At 34.2% G+C, this 20,911-nt stretch overlaps 1 protein-coding gene across 7 annotated transcripts in view; it reads right to left on the bottom strand.

The window, feature by feature from the left end:
• The window catches only part of nckap1 (NCK-associated protein 1), a 104,241-nt gene that overhangs the window by 72,540 nt on the left and 10,790 nt on the right, over positions 1-20,911 (bottom strand). For 2 of the 7 annotated variants that reach the window (NM_001137665.1, XM_005167924.5), the window contains exons 2-3: positions 11,234-11,344; positions 964-1,050 (exon numbers count right to left, since the gene is read on the bottom strand). In NM_001137665.1, coding sequence (NP_001131137.1) covers positions 964-1,050; positions 11,234-11,344 — 198 coding nt within the window. Of the gene's footprint in view, positions 1-963; positions 1,057-11,233; positions 11,373-19,582; positions 19,601-20,911 lie in introns of all 7 variants that reach the window. The other 5 variants (XM_005167921.5, XM_005167922.5, XM_073912024.1 and 2 more) reach the window with 5 other exon arrangements.

Raw genomic sequence — 20,911 nt, 5'->3', positions numbered from 1 at the left:
GTTATGTATGTAATAAACCCTAAAATTTCAGTTGTATCCAGTTATATATATATATATATATATATATATATATATATATATATATATATATATATATATATACATATACAGTTGAAGTCAGAATTATTAGCCCCCCTGAATTTTTAGACCGCTTGTTTATTTTTTCCCCAATATCTGTTTAACGGAGAGCAAATTTTTTCAACACATTTCTAAACATAATAGTTTTAATAACTCATCTCTAATAACTGATTTATTTTATATTTGCCATGATGTCAGTAAATAATATTTTACTAGATATTTTTCAAGACACTTCTATACAGCTTAAAGTGACATTTAAAGGCTTAACTAGGTTAATTAGGTTAACTAGGCAGGTAAGGGTAATTAGGCAAGTTATTGTATAACAGTGGTTTGTTTTGTAGATTATCGAGAAAAAATATTGCTTAAAGGGGCTAATAATTTAGTCCCTAAAATTGTGTTTAAAAAATTTAAAACTGCTTTTTTTATAGCCGAAATAAAACAAATTAGACTTTCTCCAGAAGAAAAAATATTATCAGACATACTGTGAAAATTTCCTTGCTCTGTTAAACATCATTTGGAAAATATTTAAAAAAGAGGAAAAACAATTGAAGGGGGCTAATAATTCTGACTTCAACTGTATATATATATATATATATATATATATATATATATATATATATATATATATATATATATATATATATATATATATATTATTATTATAAAACATAAATAGTTTGTCACATCACACTTATATAAATAACAAAAAATACATATATTAAAAAATAAAAGCTTAAAAATATATAAATAAATAAAAATCACAAAGCAGAAATAAACATTTAAAAACTAAACAGAAAATATAAATAATGTTGTATAACTATATAAATCTCAAAGGTCATTTTTTGGTTTATGAATGAAGCCCATATAGTGAGACTGCAGTCATACCTTAAATTCCATAACGTCCACAAAGGTGAAGTAATATAGAGCTAAATTCTTCAGTATTTCTGACTTTTCTTTTTGTAGTTGTGCAAGCTGTTGCTGCAATGTAAAAGACAAAGGCAAAAATTAAACACTTGTCACATAAAGCTAGCTTACATTATTATGATGCATCCAGGAAACTTATCAGCAGGGTTCAACAAATATTATTTCTAATAATTTCAAGTTTGTTGTGTGATCTCTAAGTGTGTCTTAAAAAGTAACTTAAGTTTAGAGGTCTGCATCTATATGACAACTTTTAAACTGACCAATTGCCAGGATGCTGGAGGAAAAAAATATATATAATTAATAATTAAATAATAAATAACAACAAAGATCTGTTACTGTTTAAATGATGTCATTTGTTTACTTTTCAAAAAAGTAGACAAACAGGGATGGATTGGATATTCTCATTATTTTTGTTCCATACATTGGCAAAGAACTTATATTTTGTCTGCTGTGCAACAAATGCAACAAGGTGGAATCTAAAGCCCTGGGTGCAGAAACTAAATTAAGCAGTGTTCACATTTGTAGTTCAATTCTCTTAATTCATTTTGATCTGACCAATGGAAAAGAAGACACATTGTTAATGGAAATCCAAAACGATGCTTAACATACTTCTAAGGTGCATCTAAGGTTTTATTTAGCTGAGATCTTGGGGAATCAAAACAGAGGCAGGAACTCCAATTGAAGATCTGGTGCAAGGAAACTGTGTTCTTATTTTAGTTAAAGCACATTCAAATCGGTTTGAAAGTGAACTGAAACTCACATTTTCTGCCTGTTTGATGAGCACTATTGTTCAGACGACAGTGTTTATTTATCTAAAAATTAACTTAATTTAGTTTTATCGAACCAGTTCTTTCAAATGTGAACACACCCTATATTAATAATAATAATAAAAATTCCTTAAATTTATATATCGCTTTTCTGGACACTTTAAGCACTTTACACAACGGGAAATCTCGAAATCTCCTCATCCACCACCAGTGTGCAGCATCCATCTGGATGAAATGATGGCAGTCATGTTGCGCCAGACTGCACACCACACAGCAGCTGATTGGTGGAGAGGAGACAGAGTGATGAAGCCAATTATTATATGGAGATGGTTAGGAGGCCATGCTGGACAAAGGGCAGTAGACAAATTTTGGCCAGATCAAAGGATATCCAGGGATTTTTAACGACCACAGAGAGTCAGGACCACAGTTTAATGTCTCATCCAAAAAACAGCGCTCACTGGGCAGTATAGAGTCCCCTTCTCTATACTGGGGCGTTAGGACCCACACAGACCACAGGTTGAGTGACCCCTACTGGCCCCACTAACACAACTTCCAGCAGCAATCTAGATTTCCCATGTGGTCTCCCGTCCAGGTACTGACCGGGCGCAGCCCTGCTTAGCTTCAGTGGGCGACCATGTGAGAGTTGAAGAGAGCTAGCTGGCGGCTTGCATACAGTGCTCAGCATGTATGAGTACGCCCCCACAAATCTCTAATCTAAATTCATATTTTCTATAGGATGCTTTACAATATTATATTTGCACAGATACATTAGTTTAGTCAGTACTGAAGCCAAATCTGGAGCTAATCTAACAAAATAACTTACAATAAGGGTTCAAAAATTAGTATGCCAAAATGTGGGGTAAAAATGTTAAATAAAAGTTTCAAAAATAGCAAAAATCAAGAGAAACTAAAAAATATATACAATTTAGTTGAAATTTTGTAGTTTGTAGTTTTTTTTTGCAATATTTTGCATGAATATAATTGTATTATCTTATTCTCTTTCATTTCTTAAGATGTTCTGTGACTAAAATATCATTTTAATAATTATATCTGTTTAATAAATCTGTTTTGTTCAAATGCACCAATATATATGTTTATGTTTAGAAATGTGTTGGAAAAAAAAAAACACATGCACTGAGAAAATAGATAAAAATATTAATTTTCAAAATGGGGTGTACTCGTATGCTGAGCACTGTATTTGTTTACAAAAAGGACATAAAAAATTTGCTTAGATCTCCACTTGTGGGACTTTTTAGATGCGAAGATGACTAAATGTTGATGAAGCAGAGGAAATATATTTATAACTTGGAGTGGAATTGAAAAATAAAGCAGACGCAGACCTCCATCTGTGTGTGTGTATATTTCAGACACAACTATTTAATATAAAACTTTAATGACAATCATATTCAAACTATTATGTCTCTGAACAAGGTTCAACAACAAGGAGGTAAAAGAATATGTCAAACTGTTACAAGAAATCAGTTCTGCAATTTCATTTATGTCCGCGGATTGTTTACTTCAAGTCAATATCAAAAATCTATATCTGAATTTATATGATGCCAGTGAACATGTCAATTCACTCAAGCCATAATAATAATGAGAATCTGTAAAAATTGAGATAAAAACTGAGAAAATCTAGCAGTTTCATTTATCAAGGTTTTCTTTAAAAAATAAATAAAAATTTGTATGTATTCATTATGGAGTAACATTTACAAAGCTGTTATTCTCTAATAGTTTTACATTTATATATTTAGTTTGTTTTATAAATAGCATTATTACTGTATAAGGCCAATTGAAATGTTGACGAGACAAACAAAAAGTGTCCAGTAGTGGAAAAAATATCCTTATGGTTGAGCCCTGGTCAAACAGCAGTTCTTAAATTGTGTTTTTGACAGTCAAACTTGTAAATGAACCCTGCATCAAGTCCTGACACGCACAGGCCTTTCCCTTTGGTTGTCTTTAAGGTATTTGCTACTCTAGAGCAAAAATGCATTACCGCTGCACCTGGCAAGGTATTAAAAAACACTCTGACCTCAATTCAGACATTATAGATTCGATTAAATCAATATTAACAGACTACATTACAGGTAACTTATTTAAAATGAGGCGAATCAACACAATTCTTGAGATTTTTTTGGGGGGGGGGGGGGGGGACAACTCATTATGGTATTAATAAACATAATAATGAAATTATTATGGTAATAATAATAATGTTAATCATGTTATTAACCTACATTAGTTATTAACTTATTATGTTAATTAATAAACTTATTAATGAACTTATTATGTTCAATCTACTTAAATTTGTAAAAACAATTAAGGTAACTTAATCAATTTGAGTTGGGACAGCATAAAGGAATTGTGTGAAACCCAGTATTTATAAAAGTAAAAGAGGTACAAACTAAAGTTCATGTGTTTCAAAAAGCTTAATTTTTTTAACTACAGTGAAGGGAAGTGCAAATGTGCTCTAGAATCAAGTTAGTGACAGAATCCGTAGTTTCAGGATTTCTAGAAAACCAGGTTAGAGTTAACAGAGTTAATGATGCACGGTTTACACACCCAAAAAAGCCCAATATCAAAGAGGCTACTTTTAGGTAGAAAGAGACACAAATTCCACCAAACCACACCATCCCCACCCTGCAAACCTTTAATGCAGATATATTCAGGTTCTATCCTAAATAAGCAAACAATTGCAATAGATCAAGAGGTCGAAAATGAGTCTGGGGTTTAAATTCTGTAGGCCTATATGAGATGCAGATGATGAAAAATAGCAGAGAGGGAGACGAAAATCTAATAAATGTAGGATTATATTGGATACAGCAAGTTTTAATATTATGTTCAGTAGATGGTTCACTAAAGACAAAAAGATGTTTAAAAACTACATTTTGCAACATCAAGCAGCATAATGAGCAGTTTTTAATGTCTAAAAATCAATGCAAGTGAATGAGCCAAAAAGATTCCAATGACTGAACCCACTTATTTGTGAAGAATATGGTCAATAAAGAAAATTAAACCTACATTTAGAACTGTGAATTAAAATTGTTAATTTAATTTATGTTTAATATATATTTTTGTGTAAATGTATTACTACACAAATTTGTTTTCATTAATACACATATTTGTTATTACTATATTTTACATTTATTATTGCTATATTTCTATGATTTCAATTATTTTATTGTAATAATAAAAAAAGCCAGCAAATCTGCATCCAATGAAGGGAGCATAATTTAAACAATACAGAGTGTTACTGTATTGTAGTCATAAGATTAACCATGGATTGTGGCATATTTTAATTCTCTCATTAGACTCTAGATAAATAACAAATAACTAATATAAAAATAAAAAAATTATATATATAAAAAATAATAATATAAAAATAAAAAATATATAAATAATATATAAAAAATAAATAAATAATATAAGAAAAAATAAATACTATAAAAATATTATAAAAATAAATAAATAATATAGAAAATAAATAATATAAATATACATAAATAATCTAAAAAATAAATACTATTAAAATATATAAAAACTAAAAAATAATCTAAAAAATAGACATAAACAATAAAAAATGTATAAAATAAATAAATATTTAAAAATATAAAATGTATAAAAACAAACAAATAATATACATATACATAAATATCATAAAAATAAATAATATAATAAACAAATAAATAGTAAAAAAAATATAAAATATTATTTTTTTATAATAATTTTAACCAGTTTTGTATTATTAAGCGTATTAAGCTTTGTATTACTATCATTCAAAGCAGGCAAACTATATCTTTATTTCTTTATTTATACATTCTTAAATAGTATAGCTTAAAAAAAAAGTGTCCATCTCCATCTCCGCTCTTTTCAAAATAAAGTGTATCCGTGCAAAACTATGTGATTCTGTGCAAAATGGGTTAAACCTTGTTACACCTTGTATTATATATAGTTTTGAAAAGAGTGAATAATATACTGAAGAAAGCATGTAACCATCCAATACCAGACCCAAAGGAAGCTCAGAGCACATCCCGATCATTAGAAAAACATTAGCTACTCCCAAATAAATACATTTCCCAGGCTTTGTATTTTAGGTTTTACTTCAAGAGCACCTCTGAGATTCCTTTTGCCCATGTAGGTTACAGAAATACTGACATATATATGTGAGTACAACTGAAATGTTAAACTACATATACATAAGAGCAAGAACTAAATAAAGCAAATGGGACTCCACGTGGGAGTCCAAACTTACCAAAAGAATAATCCAGAAAATAGCCATGTTAAGCATGCAAAAAAATGCAAAACAAACAAAAAAGAAATATAAAAACAACACTAAAAAGGCAACTCAAACACAGTTAAACATGACACAGCTCCACATCATTGCGAGAAGCAGTTAAACATTTTATAACACAAAATAGAAAAGGCAAAGCAGCATCTGAAAAATACAACACTTCAAAAAGACATGATGACTTGTTAATACAGAGGAACCAAAAAAAAAGAAATATGACCACATCACACATGGACTGCATATATACACAAATCATATTTACAGCAAACATGAAAACCAAAAAAATGTTTGGTTAATTTGTTATAAGACAATCCCATTAAATAATAAGGGTGTCACGATCATTCAAATCCTCCATTCGATTACATTTTCAATTCTAAAGTCACGATTCGATTCGATTTAAAAAAGAAAATTCTGAGAGCACAAGGTATGCCATTTTAAGACTTTTATGCAACATAATAATATCTGACCTTTGTGCGCTGTGACAGTCATGAAGCTCTGTGTTGCATCTATGGAGGGTATCACCATAGCTGTGAGATGCGTTCTACTTGGGATTTCGTAGCGTGGTTCTTGCATGCCAATTAAATGCCTAAAACCGGAGTTTTCTACCACTGAATTAGGTTCCATGTCCGCAGCTATAAGTACTCCTACCACGCTTGTAATTGCCTTTGCACGTGCTGAGTTACCTTAAAGTTTTATTCCAAATGAAGATGGGAGAGTAGTTTGTATTACACTTGTCGGTGTAACAGATAAATCAAGTACAAGTGAGAAAGTGAAAGATTGAAGCAGTCTACTGACCCGCTGACTGCCTGGACCCGCTGTCTCGAGCGCATGACAGTGTGTGTGCGTCTGTGTGAATGAGTGTGTGTGTGGTCAATGTCACGTGATGTGCGTTTTCAGGGGTAGTGAGGAAGGAGTGCTGCTCAGAAATGCAAAATGCCAGTGTGGATGTGGATCGTTGTCGTTCTAAAATGCCATTTAAAAACTACGACCTATAAGTGTAAACAGGGCCTGAGTGTGTATTTTTCGCAGGCGGATTTGCAACAGAGGCGGGGCGGAGGATCGCGATACCGGTGTTGTACCGGCCCAACCCTATAGCAGAGCTTGCAAACTGCGTTTTTTTTTTTTTTTGGTCGACAACACGAACGTTGTCAACATAACTCACTGGAAATCTAAGATACTTCCACACCGGCGACTTCATTGAAAGAGGAGAGGGTTTAAGTTCTGTTGACGAGTCTCCTACGTCTGCAGTTCAACAAGCACTTCAACAAGTGTGTTTTTTTTTTGTTCCCCGCATGTCAAGCCAAGCCAACGTGACAAGGGGCATGACAGCATCGTCGATTCCATTTTTTGATTCGATAATTGAAATTAAGCATGAATTTTGATCGATTTCGACTTAAAATCGAAATCGTGACACCCTTATTAAATAAAGTAATGATGCGGATGATATCCCTTTGTTTTCCCAAAAAAATATATTTGTGACCTACGTAAAAATAAAAAACCTCCAGGCTAAATGTATTTTTTTACTACTTTTCCTAATTGTGTTTGGAAAGCAATCGACATACTTTATATATTTATTTATATTACTTAATAGCTGAATAAGGTTGCACGATATTGGAATTTAGTACTAATCGATAAATCGACTGAAGTTTTAAAATTGTCAATTTCCCGCTGACATTTGAGCACTACTGAGCAAGTTCTTAAACAGCACTGATTTGCTATTGTGTTCATGTGCTCAACAGAAATGATTGTGATTGGCCGTGAAGCTCATAGGTTCACCGAACTCACCCCTGTTTTAGGGCTGGGCGGTATATCGAGTTCTGGGGATATATCGATATAATTCCCCAACGTGATGCGGGATTATCCAATATAGTTCATATTGATATGGTTTGAGGCCACACGTGGGCATTCTGCGCGAAACAGACCACTACCAGTTAGCACACAAGCTCAATTTACACAAATTAGCATATGCGCAAATGAATGATTCTTTCCATGAGTCATACAAAAGATTTGTTCAATATGAACGAATCGTTCAAGAACGACCCATCAATGATACGACAGAGGAACATGCAGACAGTGCCGGTGTTGTATCGAAATCTGACTCCCTCTCGCATGCAAGCACGCCACACAGCGCCTGCAGCTGTCACCAAGGCCGGACTGGGACGAAAATTCAGCCCTGGCACTGTTGCCACACCAGCCCACATTACCACACCGACAGCCCCATCCACGGACACGCACATTCACTATATATTTTGGTGTAAAGATGGTGAAATAATATGACATTCATGCCAGATTTTGATTATGTCCAGGTAACCTTGGATTGGGTCGGCCCATGTTGAAACGAGGCGGCAGTTGCCGATTGGGCCAAATGCTTAACATTTATTATTATTATTTTTATTATCATCATCATAATATCACATCTAGCAAGAGATGAAAGGTGTCTGTACTTAAAAACAATACATACTAAAAAAAAAGATTGCCAGTCCGCCCCTGGCTGTCACAGCAGTTTATCAGAAACCTTTTATCGATGATTTCTTCCGCAATTGACGGCAAGAACGAACATAGAAGCCTAGTCAAATTGATAAGCAGCACCTGAGTGTGTTCAAAAAAATAATGAAAAAAAAAAAAAAAAAAAAAAACGCCAAAATGGGATGAATTTACACTGCATTTCGAAAAGTGAAACCATTTCATATTCACTGATTATAAGTTCAGTGTTTATTACACGACAGTCTCTTCTATACATTTACGTTATCACACATTTAGCAGCCATAATGACTGTTTACATTTATATGCTTAACCAGCATTTCATTACAGTACTCTGAAACTATGTTGTTACTTCTCATATCTATAGCCTATTCGTTTTCATCTCCTTATTTAATATTCAGTAAAACAAGTTTAGTCAAAACAAACAAAAAAAAAAGTGTAGGAATTGTTTACATGGAGTGAAAGACTTATCTTTAGATATCTTCAATATGTGCACTGTTTAATAATTGTGCACAATACATAAATGTAAATGTATAACTCAAAAACATATACAGCTGATTTAATTGTTGTTTATAAAAATCACACAACTGTGGTATAGACGAGTACTTAAACCAAGCACCCAATAAGTGCTCCTATTACACCCAAAACTGGGTTAAAATAACCTGTTTTTTTAGAGTGTATGTAAAAAACAGTGCTAAATATAATATTTTGTGTATAGCATTCACAACGGAAACCTGTGGAAAAGAGGTGTCCGAGACAAATAACCTGAGAGACATTGTTCCTTTCCTATAGTAGAGTAATCTGTCATTTAAGTGCACAGAGAATGTAATGGCAGGAATGCATGACCAGAACCAGTAAAGGTGTGTGAACCTACACCTACATTCCTAAAGATGCATGGCCTAATGTGACTTCCTGTTCTAATAAACCCAGCAATAAAGAATGGTGGTTGTTCCTCTTCTCCGAGTTATGTAGATGGATTCACACACATACAAATTGCACATTAATCCTATTTGTGTGTTGTGGTCAAGACTGGCAAATGGTTCCTGAAAAGACAGAGAGATCTGGGAAAGCCCCACTCATCAGCTCATGTTCTATGATCTAATAAACCTGACACTGCATCAAATATCTGAAAATAATAAATATTACAAAAGAAACATGTGCTGCATGACTAAACATTGTGTTTTTACAATGACCTCAAACGAAACCTCAATATTCCATAACCATGGGAAGTGATGTTTGAGTTATTCTGGTTGAGAAACGAGCACCATGGTAACCCACGAACAGCATGGTAAACATGTTTCAGAGGCATTCAGGGCTGCGGCAATGGCAAAAAAGAATTACTTAAACAATTGGGCTGGTGACTGCACTCTAAAACGTTACATTTAATTAAAAAAAGTAAACATTTTCCCTTAAAAGCAACAAGTTGACTTTACTTAGCAAACCCATTGTGACTTGAAACTGCTAAGTTGACTTAATTGTTAGAATTGTGTTATAGCTACTTCATTTTAGGCCAACAGGTTTACTTAATTTTTTAAAGTAAAGTCAACTAATCGTTTCTACAGTGTGGTGTTGGTATGATGGTAATTAGATACAATACTAAAACTGCTGAAAACAAAATTGAGCATTTATTTAGCTCCTAACAACTGTCACACCACATTTACACAGAAAATGGCTGTATATTTGCTGAATGATATAAAGCCATCATACACATCGAAGCTCTCAACCAGGGGGTCATGGCAAACATCCAAAGGAACATATGATGACTTGGGCTTTTATAGAAGAGTTTTTTTAATAGAATAAGGAAAATAAATGTGTGGTAAACATAACTTAACAATAATTTCAAATCTGGTTCTAAATACACATAAAAAAATGGATGTTAAGCCTATGTTAAGTTCCTTTGACACAATCTACATTGAAAATGTGATATAGAAATAAAGATGTATTGAACTGAATTGCAGTATACTTATTGTTTACCTCAGAATTTTTTTCTTAAGAAATGAAACACTTCAAATGAAAATCTTGATGGAAACAGTGGGAAATTATTTTTCTGAATCCTCTCTGTAGTTATTTATAAATATTGTTTCTGAAGCTTCAGAGTCAAAATAGTTGAGAAAACTACTGGTAATGATACACTGTTTTCCAGGTTTACTGCTGAACCCTAGATACAATAAAGATGGCACATACTTATTAAACTGATCAAAATCATCCAAATCAAGTTACTCAGTTAGATCAAAGCCATTTAAGACCCACTATAGTGTTCTTTTGGCTGAAACAATGAAATTAGCACAATAGCTGATGTGATCCGGGTCACGGCACCAGATTTGACTACAGAGATATTTTTCCTTGTGCCTGGATGTTAATTCAATTGAACTGAAAGGATATGTTATAACAAGAGAAAGCAGGGAGGCTTTAACAATCTCCATTGACTGCTGATACACTGAGATAATTATTGGTAGACATTTATAGATGTACTGCATGTGACGAGAAAACATGCAATACTTTTGTTAGACAATTATTCTGACTAATAAAAGGTGCTATAGGTGGTTAAGCTAATCTGATAAGTACAAAAAAACATAAAAAGTCAAATCACTTGCAGTACTTTTAATCCATTAAGAATAGAAAATCTGTCAAATATAATACAAGCTTCGATCTTCACTTATAACAACATATGCGACTGATATGTTAAAATGAAACTTACATTGTTGTTGCGGGTCTCAACGGCTGGGAATTTTCTGACAATGAATTTCACGGCTGACTCCAGGTTTTTGTCAATCAGGTAGGAAGGCTTTGCCTTGGGATCTCCACAGGCCTACAATGAACAGGGAAAAACATCACTGCTAAACGTGCAACAGCTTGACCAGAACCACAGAGAAAATGTGTAGAAAACAGACTGATATTCCACTGATCATGAACAAGATTCACACCATTTGAGACAGATCAGAGAGGATGAACAGTGAGGTAAAGTGCAGGGATCTGACCACAGTTAGAAAATGTAGTAAAAGAAATGAGAAAAGAAAGAGTGAGAATAAAGAACAGACAAAGAGAATGAAGAACAGAAAGAAGGGAAGGGAATCACAAGGAAATTAATTGATTGACTATTATAATAATTCATATTATCATAAAACATTTGCGGAAGCCCCAAATATTAGAATTAAAATAGTTTGTACAATGTACTAGCTCTACTTATTAGCAAACAAAAGAACTTGATGAATAAAATATGTGATGATGGAAATTGAGATTTATGCGTTATCTGATCTTAGATTAAATAAGCTTTCTTTTGGTGTATAATTTGAGAGGATAGAACAATATTAGGCTGAGTTGCAACCATCTGGAATCTGAGGGTTAAAAAAATGAAAATACTGAGAAAATAATAATAAATAAATAATTGTTTAAAAATTGTTCAAAGAGTCATGCGTATTATTAATCATAAATTAAGTTTTAATATATATTAAGAAGAAAATGTACAAGTTATCTGCATGGGACATGATCTTTACTTAAAATTCCAATGATTTTTGGCATAAAAGAAAGATTTTGGGCCACACAATTTTATTTTGGCTAATGCCAACGATAAACATGCAGAGGGCTGTGCAATTTGGGAAAAATATTTAATCGCAAAAGTTTTGACAGATATTGCAATTTCATTTTGATTTGCGATTTAATTTTGTAGTCAAGCTTCCGCTTAATAATCTTTATCATAGCTTCTTGCTGCTAAAATGCAGTGAGTGTTCGTTACAAAAAGGGACTGATAAGATATCAACTTATATAAGCAAACAACTCTAAAATTGTACTTTGTACTTTGATTAAATGTCACTGGCAGCACTTTTAGTTGACTTTTTAGCAAGACGCTCCTCATATAGCCACCTGTGGTGCTTTCTTAGGTGCTGGTTGTTGTATTTCCTTGTGTTGTGGCAACAATTCTGTCACAGCTCTTACAAATGACCTGGGGCCTTATGTATCAACGCTGCGTACGCCAGGTTTCACGCTCAGAATCGCTCACGTTTGGATTTACTAACAATGAACTGAACGTGGGAATGTGCGCAGCTTCACGGCAGCTTTCTGGCTGGCGTACGCACATTTTTTGTGCGTGTCTGTTTTATTTCCATTGGCGACTCCTAGAGGCAGTTGTGTTAAATTCCTCTCTACAAAGTGTCTGAGCCTTGCAATGGCAGCTGTATGAGACGGGTTCATCTAGCAGGTATATAAGGTTTCCATACCATACAGTTGACCAGCCAAACATTAAAGCACAATTTGCAGCGGTCGCCTGTTTTCCCAATGTAATCTGAGCTATCTACCGCACGCACATTGCTATAAAGACACTATCTGAAGATTTGCATGCGTGAATCAGAAACATTTCCATTCAATAAATGTGCAAATAAAATATGATGCACAAACTTATTGATGATTCCTACTTGTCTTTATCGTGATAAATAGTTGGCAAAATCTGATATGTAACGGGGGAAAAAAGAAGAAAGAGTTCATCAGACGCTGGACTCAAGCCGAGTTCATGCTCGAACGTGTCAATACATGATCACAAGCGTCTTACGAGCTGCGCCACTGAGACTATTAAGGGTACTGCAACATTTTACAGATATAAACCACACTATTTCTTTTTTTAATGGACTCAGTGCGATGTTCAGACCCAACTGTGTTAACCGCATCAGCTAAACTCTCCCACTCTATTTTTTTCTTTTGTTGTTAATTCCGGAGAACAAACTTGCAAATAACACCGCTTTTCTCCGGTCTGCCTCCGAAAGCAGCACCTCCAATTCACATTCTGTTCAAAGTTTCTCTTTTTGCTTGATTTTGCCGTTGCTTTTTCGTTGGGTTTTGCCATTAGCATAGTCATTAGCATATTCATCCGGAGGAGGAGGCAGGGAGGGGTTTTGTGCTCGTGCATGTTGCGCTCAGTTTCACGTTCATTCGGATGTACAAAAGAATATGCGTGAGATTCGGCGTACGCAGTGTTTCATACATCTGAATTTTTTTCTGCGTACGCACATTTACAGCTTTGTGCGTACGCAATGTTTTAGTAAGATTTCCACGCAAGTCTTCGTACATGAGGCCCCTGGTTTTGTTTGGTGTCTGTGACTTTGAAACCATTTTATTCCCATATTACCAACATGCTGTTTTTCTTTGATACTAATTCACCTATTAATGCTTCTGAAGCGGCAGATGCCATCATCCCACTAGTTTGCGCTTTCCTGTTTGTTTGTTTTTATATTGTGGGCGTACCGCATAGTTCGGTTGCGCAAATCTGATTGAGCAGAACGAAAGCGTGCTCGCTCAATTGGCTAGTAAGACTGCCACACACAGATGGCGGTCACACATTTGCTCTAGGTGGGGAAAGTTAAATAATATTACATATCACAGCTGCTTGTGATTAGCTAATCGCATTGTTTCAAATAGTGACTGCGATTCGTTCCTGATCAATCACACAGCCCTAGACACACATAAAATAAGATGGGTTTGAGGTAAAGGGTCACATTAGGGCTGCACAATATATCGTTTCATTATCGATATCACAATGTGTGCATCCGCAATAGTCACATCGCAAAGATATGCAATGTCCAGTCTGAATTATAGTTGGCAAGGAGCTACAGAATTTCTTTTAATCACTTTATTTATATAGAAATATCTACATTTCAAAGCAAAAACATGATTATTTTACTTACCCGAATGGCAAATAATTTCCTTAAAACAAGCGAAAAAAAACTCTAACTTTTCACGTATTTCGACTGACGGTGAAAGCTAAACTATATTTTTACTTGGTCTAAGATTTGATATATATTTGAACTAGGGTTGCACGGTACTACGGTAGTACTACGTTACTATGGCTCCAAAATACTTGTGATGCTACAGTCGTTTTTCAACATGAGTATCATCATTAACAGTTCTACAACAGTTAATGTTGCATGTAAAATGATTCAAATAGTCAATCAATGATTTTATTTATTTTATTATTAATATAATAACAACAAAAGAGTCAAAGTATATACTAGGCTTAGGGCAGTATAAGATTCTGACGGTATGATAACCTTGGATGAAAATATCACGGTTTCACGATATCACAGTATTGTGCACACTGCTCTAAAACATATTATTTTAAAATGCCTGGGTAAAAAACAAAAACTTTGTCCTCCTTTAAAAACAATATATTTTAATTATTGAGACATTTAAAATATTTTAGAACAGTAAAGATGTCAGGCTAAATAAATCTAATTAATAATTGACTTCTGTCTTCATTAGTTTTAAAAACAGATTTCTTTACTATTTGAAATGGCACCTTTTGAAATGGTATGTTGAAATGGTATGTTTTTTTTCTGCTGGAGATACTTTTGACCTTGAAAACAAACCAAAAAAAAGGTAACTAAAAATATTGCATACATTATACATTAGGAACGGCATAACAAAGAATGTTGGTGGCTTCAAACCTTGACTTTCCAAACCACCGTATACCTTGATAACGATTATCGTCCCATGTCTAATTGGTAATATGGGATTATTTTGGTTTCACAGTCACAAACATCGAACAAAAGCAGTTTTTTTAAAGAGTCGTCTGTATGAATAATACTTTTTCCAATAATAAGTGATTTATTAATCAAATTTACATATTGCAACATATACTAAATAGTATTTCTCACAATATGCTTCATGTTTTACACTTGAATTATGAATTAGTACAGTATCAAAAGACTACCTGGTATCGTGATACTTCAGCTGGTTTAGTATCGTGATATTAATTTATGGTATCGTGACAACTCTTATTTGGACTAGAAACAAGACAAAAAGTAAGAAAATCTCTTTTTTATTGCATTGTAATTATTATATTTCTGTGAAAACCGTCAAATAGAGCTATTCAAACCATCTTCTGAAACTGTAGAAAAAATAGGCAGAAAAAATTAAATATCGCAATATCAGATTTTTCCAATATCGTGCAGCCCTACGTCACATATTAATTTTTGAAACAGAAAAACAATTATATCATCTGTGGCTAATGAGGCCAAAAGTAGGTAATTCAATGCATAAAGTTTACTTGTTGAGAAATCTCATCTCATCACATACAATAATGGTCAGCATAGCTAAAAGTATTACTTATTGGTTGTGCTAATATAGCGGTGTGTCTTGTTTTGAAAATAAAAAAGCCATTCTGGACTCCCAACCCTACAGAAAAGACAGATAACAAGAAGAAAAGAGAGAGAACAGAATTGAAAATGCTCTTCAAACAGACAAGGTGCTGTGTGAGAAGTTGGAGAGCAGTTAGTGGAACACAGACAGCAGTGTATGACCAGAAACAATCCTGGAGAGAGAGAGAGAGAGAGAGAAAGCAACAAAGAGATGGTGGGTTTTGCTGGACAGTGCGTCTGATTGGCTGGCTGTTCTGTAAGAGGTGAGTGTCTTACAGAGTGAAAGAGCTTAAACGCGTCAGTGAACGTGCAGCTGAGGCAGGGCAGTGTGTATGATCACATGACACGTTACATGATGCTTTACATGCACCTAAGGCTAACGCAGCATCCAACCTCAAGACCATTCCAGTGTGCGCAGCAACACACAGAGGCTCTGGGTGCTGTAAGACAACATGTGTGTGTTTTTTTTTTTTTTTTTTTACAAAGCCCATTAGGTCGTTCCCAAAAAAAGACACCGCATGGCTAGCAAACTGACAGGGTTTACACGCAGGCCCTGCAGATAACGCAAACCGGCAATCAGAAACCCACGAACATTAAATTTACATTAGCTAAATTACTCCTCTGCCCACTGATAATTTAACAGCCAATCACAGCGGAGTAAATAAATAGGCCCACAGAGAATCGACTGTACGTCTCAAAAGTGGCTGGTTTTGTTCTTCCTTGTTTATTGTATACTGCTGACATCCAACGGGTGCTTTGCAGTAAAAAGCAAAACTTGGTGAAAATAAGAGGATGGTGAAAATAAAACAAACAAATAAGGGAAAAAATGGAAAATAAATGAAAATAAGCTGCATGCATTAATATTATTTATTACCCCAACAATTGTAAGCAAGGGTTTTTAGTTACATATGCAACTGGGCGATATTAGTAAACTGGTAGGCCTGAAATTTTGATGTATTGATAGATCAATTTAGAGCCATACACTGTTAACTGCAATAGATTAGTGCAATTTCAAGCACTGTTCCATGACTGACACTATTTAGACTGATATAAACTGATTGATCAAAAGTTAACATTCGTTTAAATGGGATTTTTGTTTAGGATTATAATGTAAAGTACAAAATACAGATAAATAAGGGCACGTGTCCACCAAAGTGCTAAAACAGCATCAGTTTAGCATTTAAAAGACACCTTATTTACATTGAAAACAAGAGGAAAAAAGTTCTCAGCTCAGAAAAAAACACTTCTGTGGACACACGCTCTAACTCATTCGACTCAACAACATTAATAAAGTTTTTTTTTTGGCAATGATGGTTCCATTAAAAACCCTTTCCAAATCGTAAGAACCAAAATGGTTTTCTGAAACCTTTGTTTTTAAAAGTAAATGTACAAAAGGGACTTAAACGTAACAATTTACAACTGCTGTTAAAGTGATAGCATTTCAGCTCATAGACACTGTAAAAATTACTGTAAATTAACTGGATTTCGTATTTTGTGATTCATGTTTTTTTGTTCACATAATTTTGCATTTGAATTGCATTGTGGGACTTTGATCTTTCCTCCAAAAGCTTTTAATGCTGGAAATTGAGCAAAAAGTAACTCTTATTAACATTTTTATAAGTTTTATATAGGGATGCTTCAATTGACCGGCTGGAGATCGGTATCGGCTGATAATCACATTAAACGACTCGATTGGTACTCGTTGATCAGGGGTGCATTCCCGAAAGCCATAGTTAGATAACTAAGGTTGCAAGTTCCATCATTACAAAGATAGTTTGTTGATTTTTGGTTTCCCAAATTCGTCGTTCCAACAAATATTCGCAAACTGCATCACAAACCTGTAAGATTACAATTACACCTCTCGAGCTGTAGTTAGATGCAGAGTTCCCGGCTGTGTTCTATTCCCCGTTTTCTCGGTAGATGTTCAAACATTTAAACTTGGAATGATTAAACAAAAAACTATTAAATTCATCTTTCTTAGATGTGATTTGCTTTCAAAGTATTTTTACAAGTCAGATTTAGCAATCTTCATGTTTACAATTGCGTTCGTGTTAGCTTAGGGATTTTATATGGAACATTCTCAATAATATTTGTAAAGGAAACATTGGTGCTATATCTGTCGTTTATATATATTTCAATCAATATGGAAAACAAGAGCATGTTTTTACTAAAACTAATATTGGATTTTTAAAAAAATGTTTAATCGTGTAAAACAATATCATTTACACAAAAAAAATGATGTTTTTTTTCCTCAAAAGAAGTTGTTACTCCACCCCGTGTAGAGCGTCATTATGGGCGTTTTACGTTTCAACTAACGTGGTTCGAACGATATATCTTCGACAAAGAAACTACGTGTTTTGGAAAACACTCATCACTACATCGTTTTTTTTCCAAATGATGCATCATACTATGATAGTTCAGCCACGAGTAATGTCGTTGTTTGGGAAATGCGCCTCTGGCCGATTACAAATTTTTGTTTACTCATTTACAAAGTTGAGGAAGATGCACATGCGCACCTGGGTTATACATACAGCAAAATATGTTCAAATATTTTTAACATGAATATTTAATAAATAACTTCTCATAATTTACTTATTGCAATAAACAGTAGTTTGTAGCATTCTTTACTTTTAGAAAGTAATGGAATTATAGGTTTGCATTTTAAATTCTTATGAATTAAACTTACGCTCCAAACTTTTTCTTGATTGAAACAAATTCTTCTTTCATTAATGTTTCCAAATTGCATTGTTAGTGAATTTTTTAACCAATTTTTTTTTAATCTGTGCTATCTATCTATTACGTAAAGCTGCTTCTAACCATGCCAAGTTTACACCTAAATGGTTAAAAGAGACGTGGTTAAGGGATTATATGCAGCATCCTTTACCTGTTCTCTTAGATAAGGAGAGGTGTCCACTTAAGTATCATATTTAGAGGAAAAATGTGCATTACATTTGCTTGAAGCATCAGAATCTGTACTCTGTATCGGCCGATCACCATGACAAGGTATCGGGACTTAGTATCGGCTGCAAAACTCCTGATTGGAACATCACTAGTTTAAATTGATATATTGTCTGGGTTGGTGTTGCAATTTAAGGTGGAATTTGCTGTTATTTTACACTTAATTATCTATATACTATTTCTTGAACAACATCTTGTCTCAAATATCTGTCTTGCATTCATTTGTTCCAACTGCATTTGGGTTACTTAACAAGCTCTAAGTTGTATTTGCTCATGTATATTGGATATTTCTGCACTTGAACATGCTTTGATTGGTAACTTTTTTATATACACATATTTTACTTGATTATGATTCATTTTTATTGTTTACTGTTATTTCTATGTTTGTTTGAGTGTTCATCTGTCTCGGCCATCTGCCCTCGGGGATAATACATTAGTCCAATCCAATCCAAATTAGCAAAATGTCACTAAAAGTCACTTTGTTAAACTGTAAAGTTGAATTTTCAACATCAAAATTGGACAGAGCAGAAATAAAACTCCCGTAATGCAATTCACAACTGTAAATAAACAGAAAACATCTGTTGATCACAAAATACGGAACCTGATTTTTATTTTATTTTTTTTACAGTGTAGGTAAATAAGGATACATACTTCAAATATCCTCAACGCTTGCTTCTAATGTGTTAAGATTAACAATATATCGCCCAGCTCTTACCACTCAACATCTGCAAGATTGGCACAAGTTTAAGATCGCAAAACAGCATTTAAAGCTAAACTCATTCCGGTAAGAAATACAAATAAATCAGTTCAAATAAAGGCTAAACAGAAAAAGTCCTGCAGGTGCTACAGTTTGGGAAGGGCCTTTTTTTGTGAGTTGCGAACAGAAAGATCATGGGACATGAGACTGGTAGGGCAGCGAGGGGGAAGGGGACTGAGATTTTAGGAAGGTGAAAAGCTGTGCAAACCTTCCAAACTTGTCCTTGCTGGGGGAAGCATTGTAACAGAAAGAGAGAAAATTACACATAAACACAGGTTCCAATGTCTACCATGCATGTTCACTTCAAAACAAATTTTTAGCTTTGGGAACTAAATGTAAGTCGTTCCAGTTAGTGTGTTGGTTTCAGGTCCTAAGGAGGGACACAAGGGGTCAGTTGGGTCACACAGTGCATTGAGAGGCAGTCGTTCCCAGAGCTAACATTGACACCATGCAGAATTCACTCCTCCGGGAGCAGGAACACTGTGAGCTGAGTTCAGAATTCACGTCCATGTTCGAGAAAAGACCAGGAAGTTTGTGATTAGTCAAAGAAACATAATCCATGCAAGTAAAAGGAAACCAAAGTCAACATGTTCACAAAATGACTGAAAACAGATCTGAACTTAAAACAAAAATGACAAACAGAAACACACTGCAAAAAGAGAGCCAGCAAACAACCAAAAATGACAAACGAACAACCAAAAATGTCACTATAATTTGCTCCAATGCAACAAATCATCTCATGCACTGAATTTAAAGACCGAATTTCAGCCAATGACTTGCGGCTGACCTTCACCTATATCTCGGATCTGGAGAACTTTGACTATCTGTGTCATTTCAATCAGAAGGCAGATGAGAGTACTGAATGGTACTACAATGAGTAACGCAAAAATGTGCTTGATCATTTGACCTCAGTTGAACCATCACTCCAAAGCCCCTTTCACACATACAGACCTTTTCAAAAAATAACCGGCAGTTTTCTGGAAAGGGATCATGTGCGAACAGCCCTTTTTGAAAAAAAGCGGTTAATTCGTTTCGGCAATTTTCCGAAAAGAAAAGTTGCAATATTACCGGTAATTAGCCAGAATGCCGCGCTGTGTGAACGCAGAAGGAAAATTTTCGGAAAGAGTTTAGAACGTGCTGACGTGAGACGTCTACTTCAGCCAATCAGAACATTCAGGCGCATTCACATCCACACTGATTATGAAAATAAAAGCCTTTGAATACGTTTCCAGACACATTTAGCTGCTAGATGTTAGTCAGATTACGTTTCTATGTTCCTTCTGAATGCCAACTGTGTAAAAAATAATTGATAAAATGCTTATAATAAACCACTGTTTGTTTACACTTAAGCTCTGCTTCAGTAGTTTAACGCGTGCTCCGGTGAGCGGCAGCAGACACACATATTATCCCTTTCACACAGTGATACTGGTAAAGATCCGGAAAAATACTGGAACGACTTTACCGGTAAATTTTAAAAAAGCGATATTCACACAGACTAAGGCTGCGTCCGAAACCGCATACTTCCATACTATATAAT

Source organism: Danio rerio, chromosome 9, assembly GCF_049306965.1.
Source record: "Danio rerio strain Tuebingen ecotype United States chromosome 9, GRCz12tu, whole genome shotgun sequence".
Classification (NCBI taxonomy): domain Eukaryota; kingdom Metazoa; phylum Chordata; class Actinopteri; order Cypriniformes; family Danionidae; genus Danio; species Danio rerio.
The sequence above is the reverse complement of the archived record's forward strand: the minus strand, read 5'-3'. Positions and strand labels throughout refer to the sequence as shown.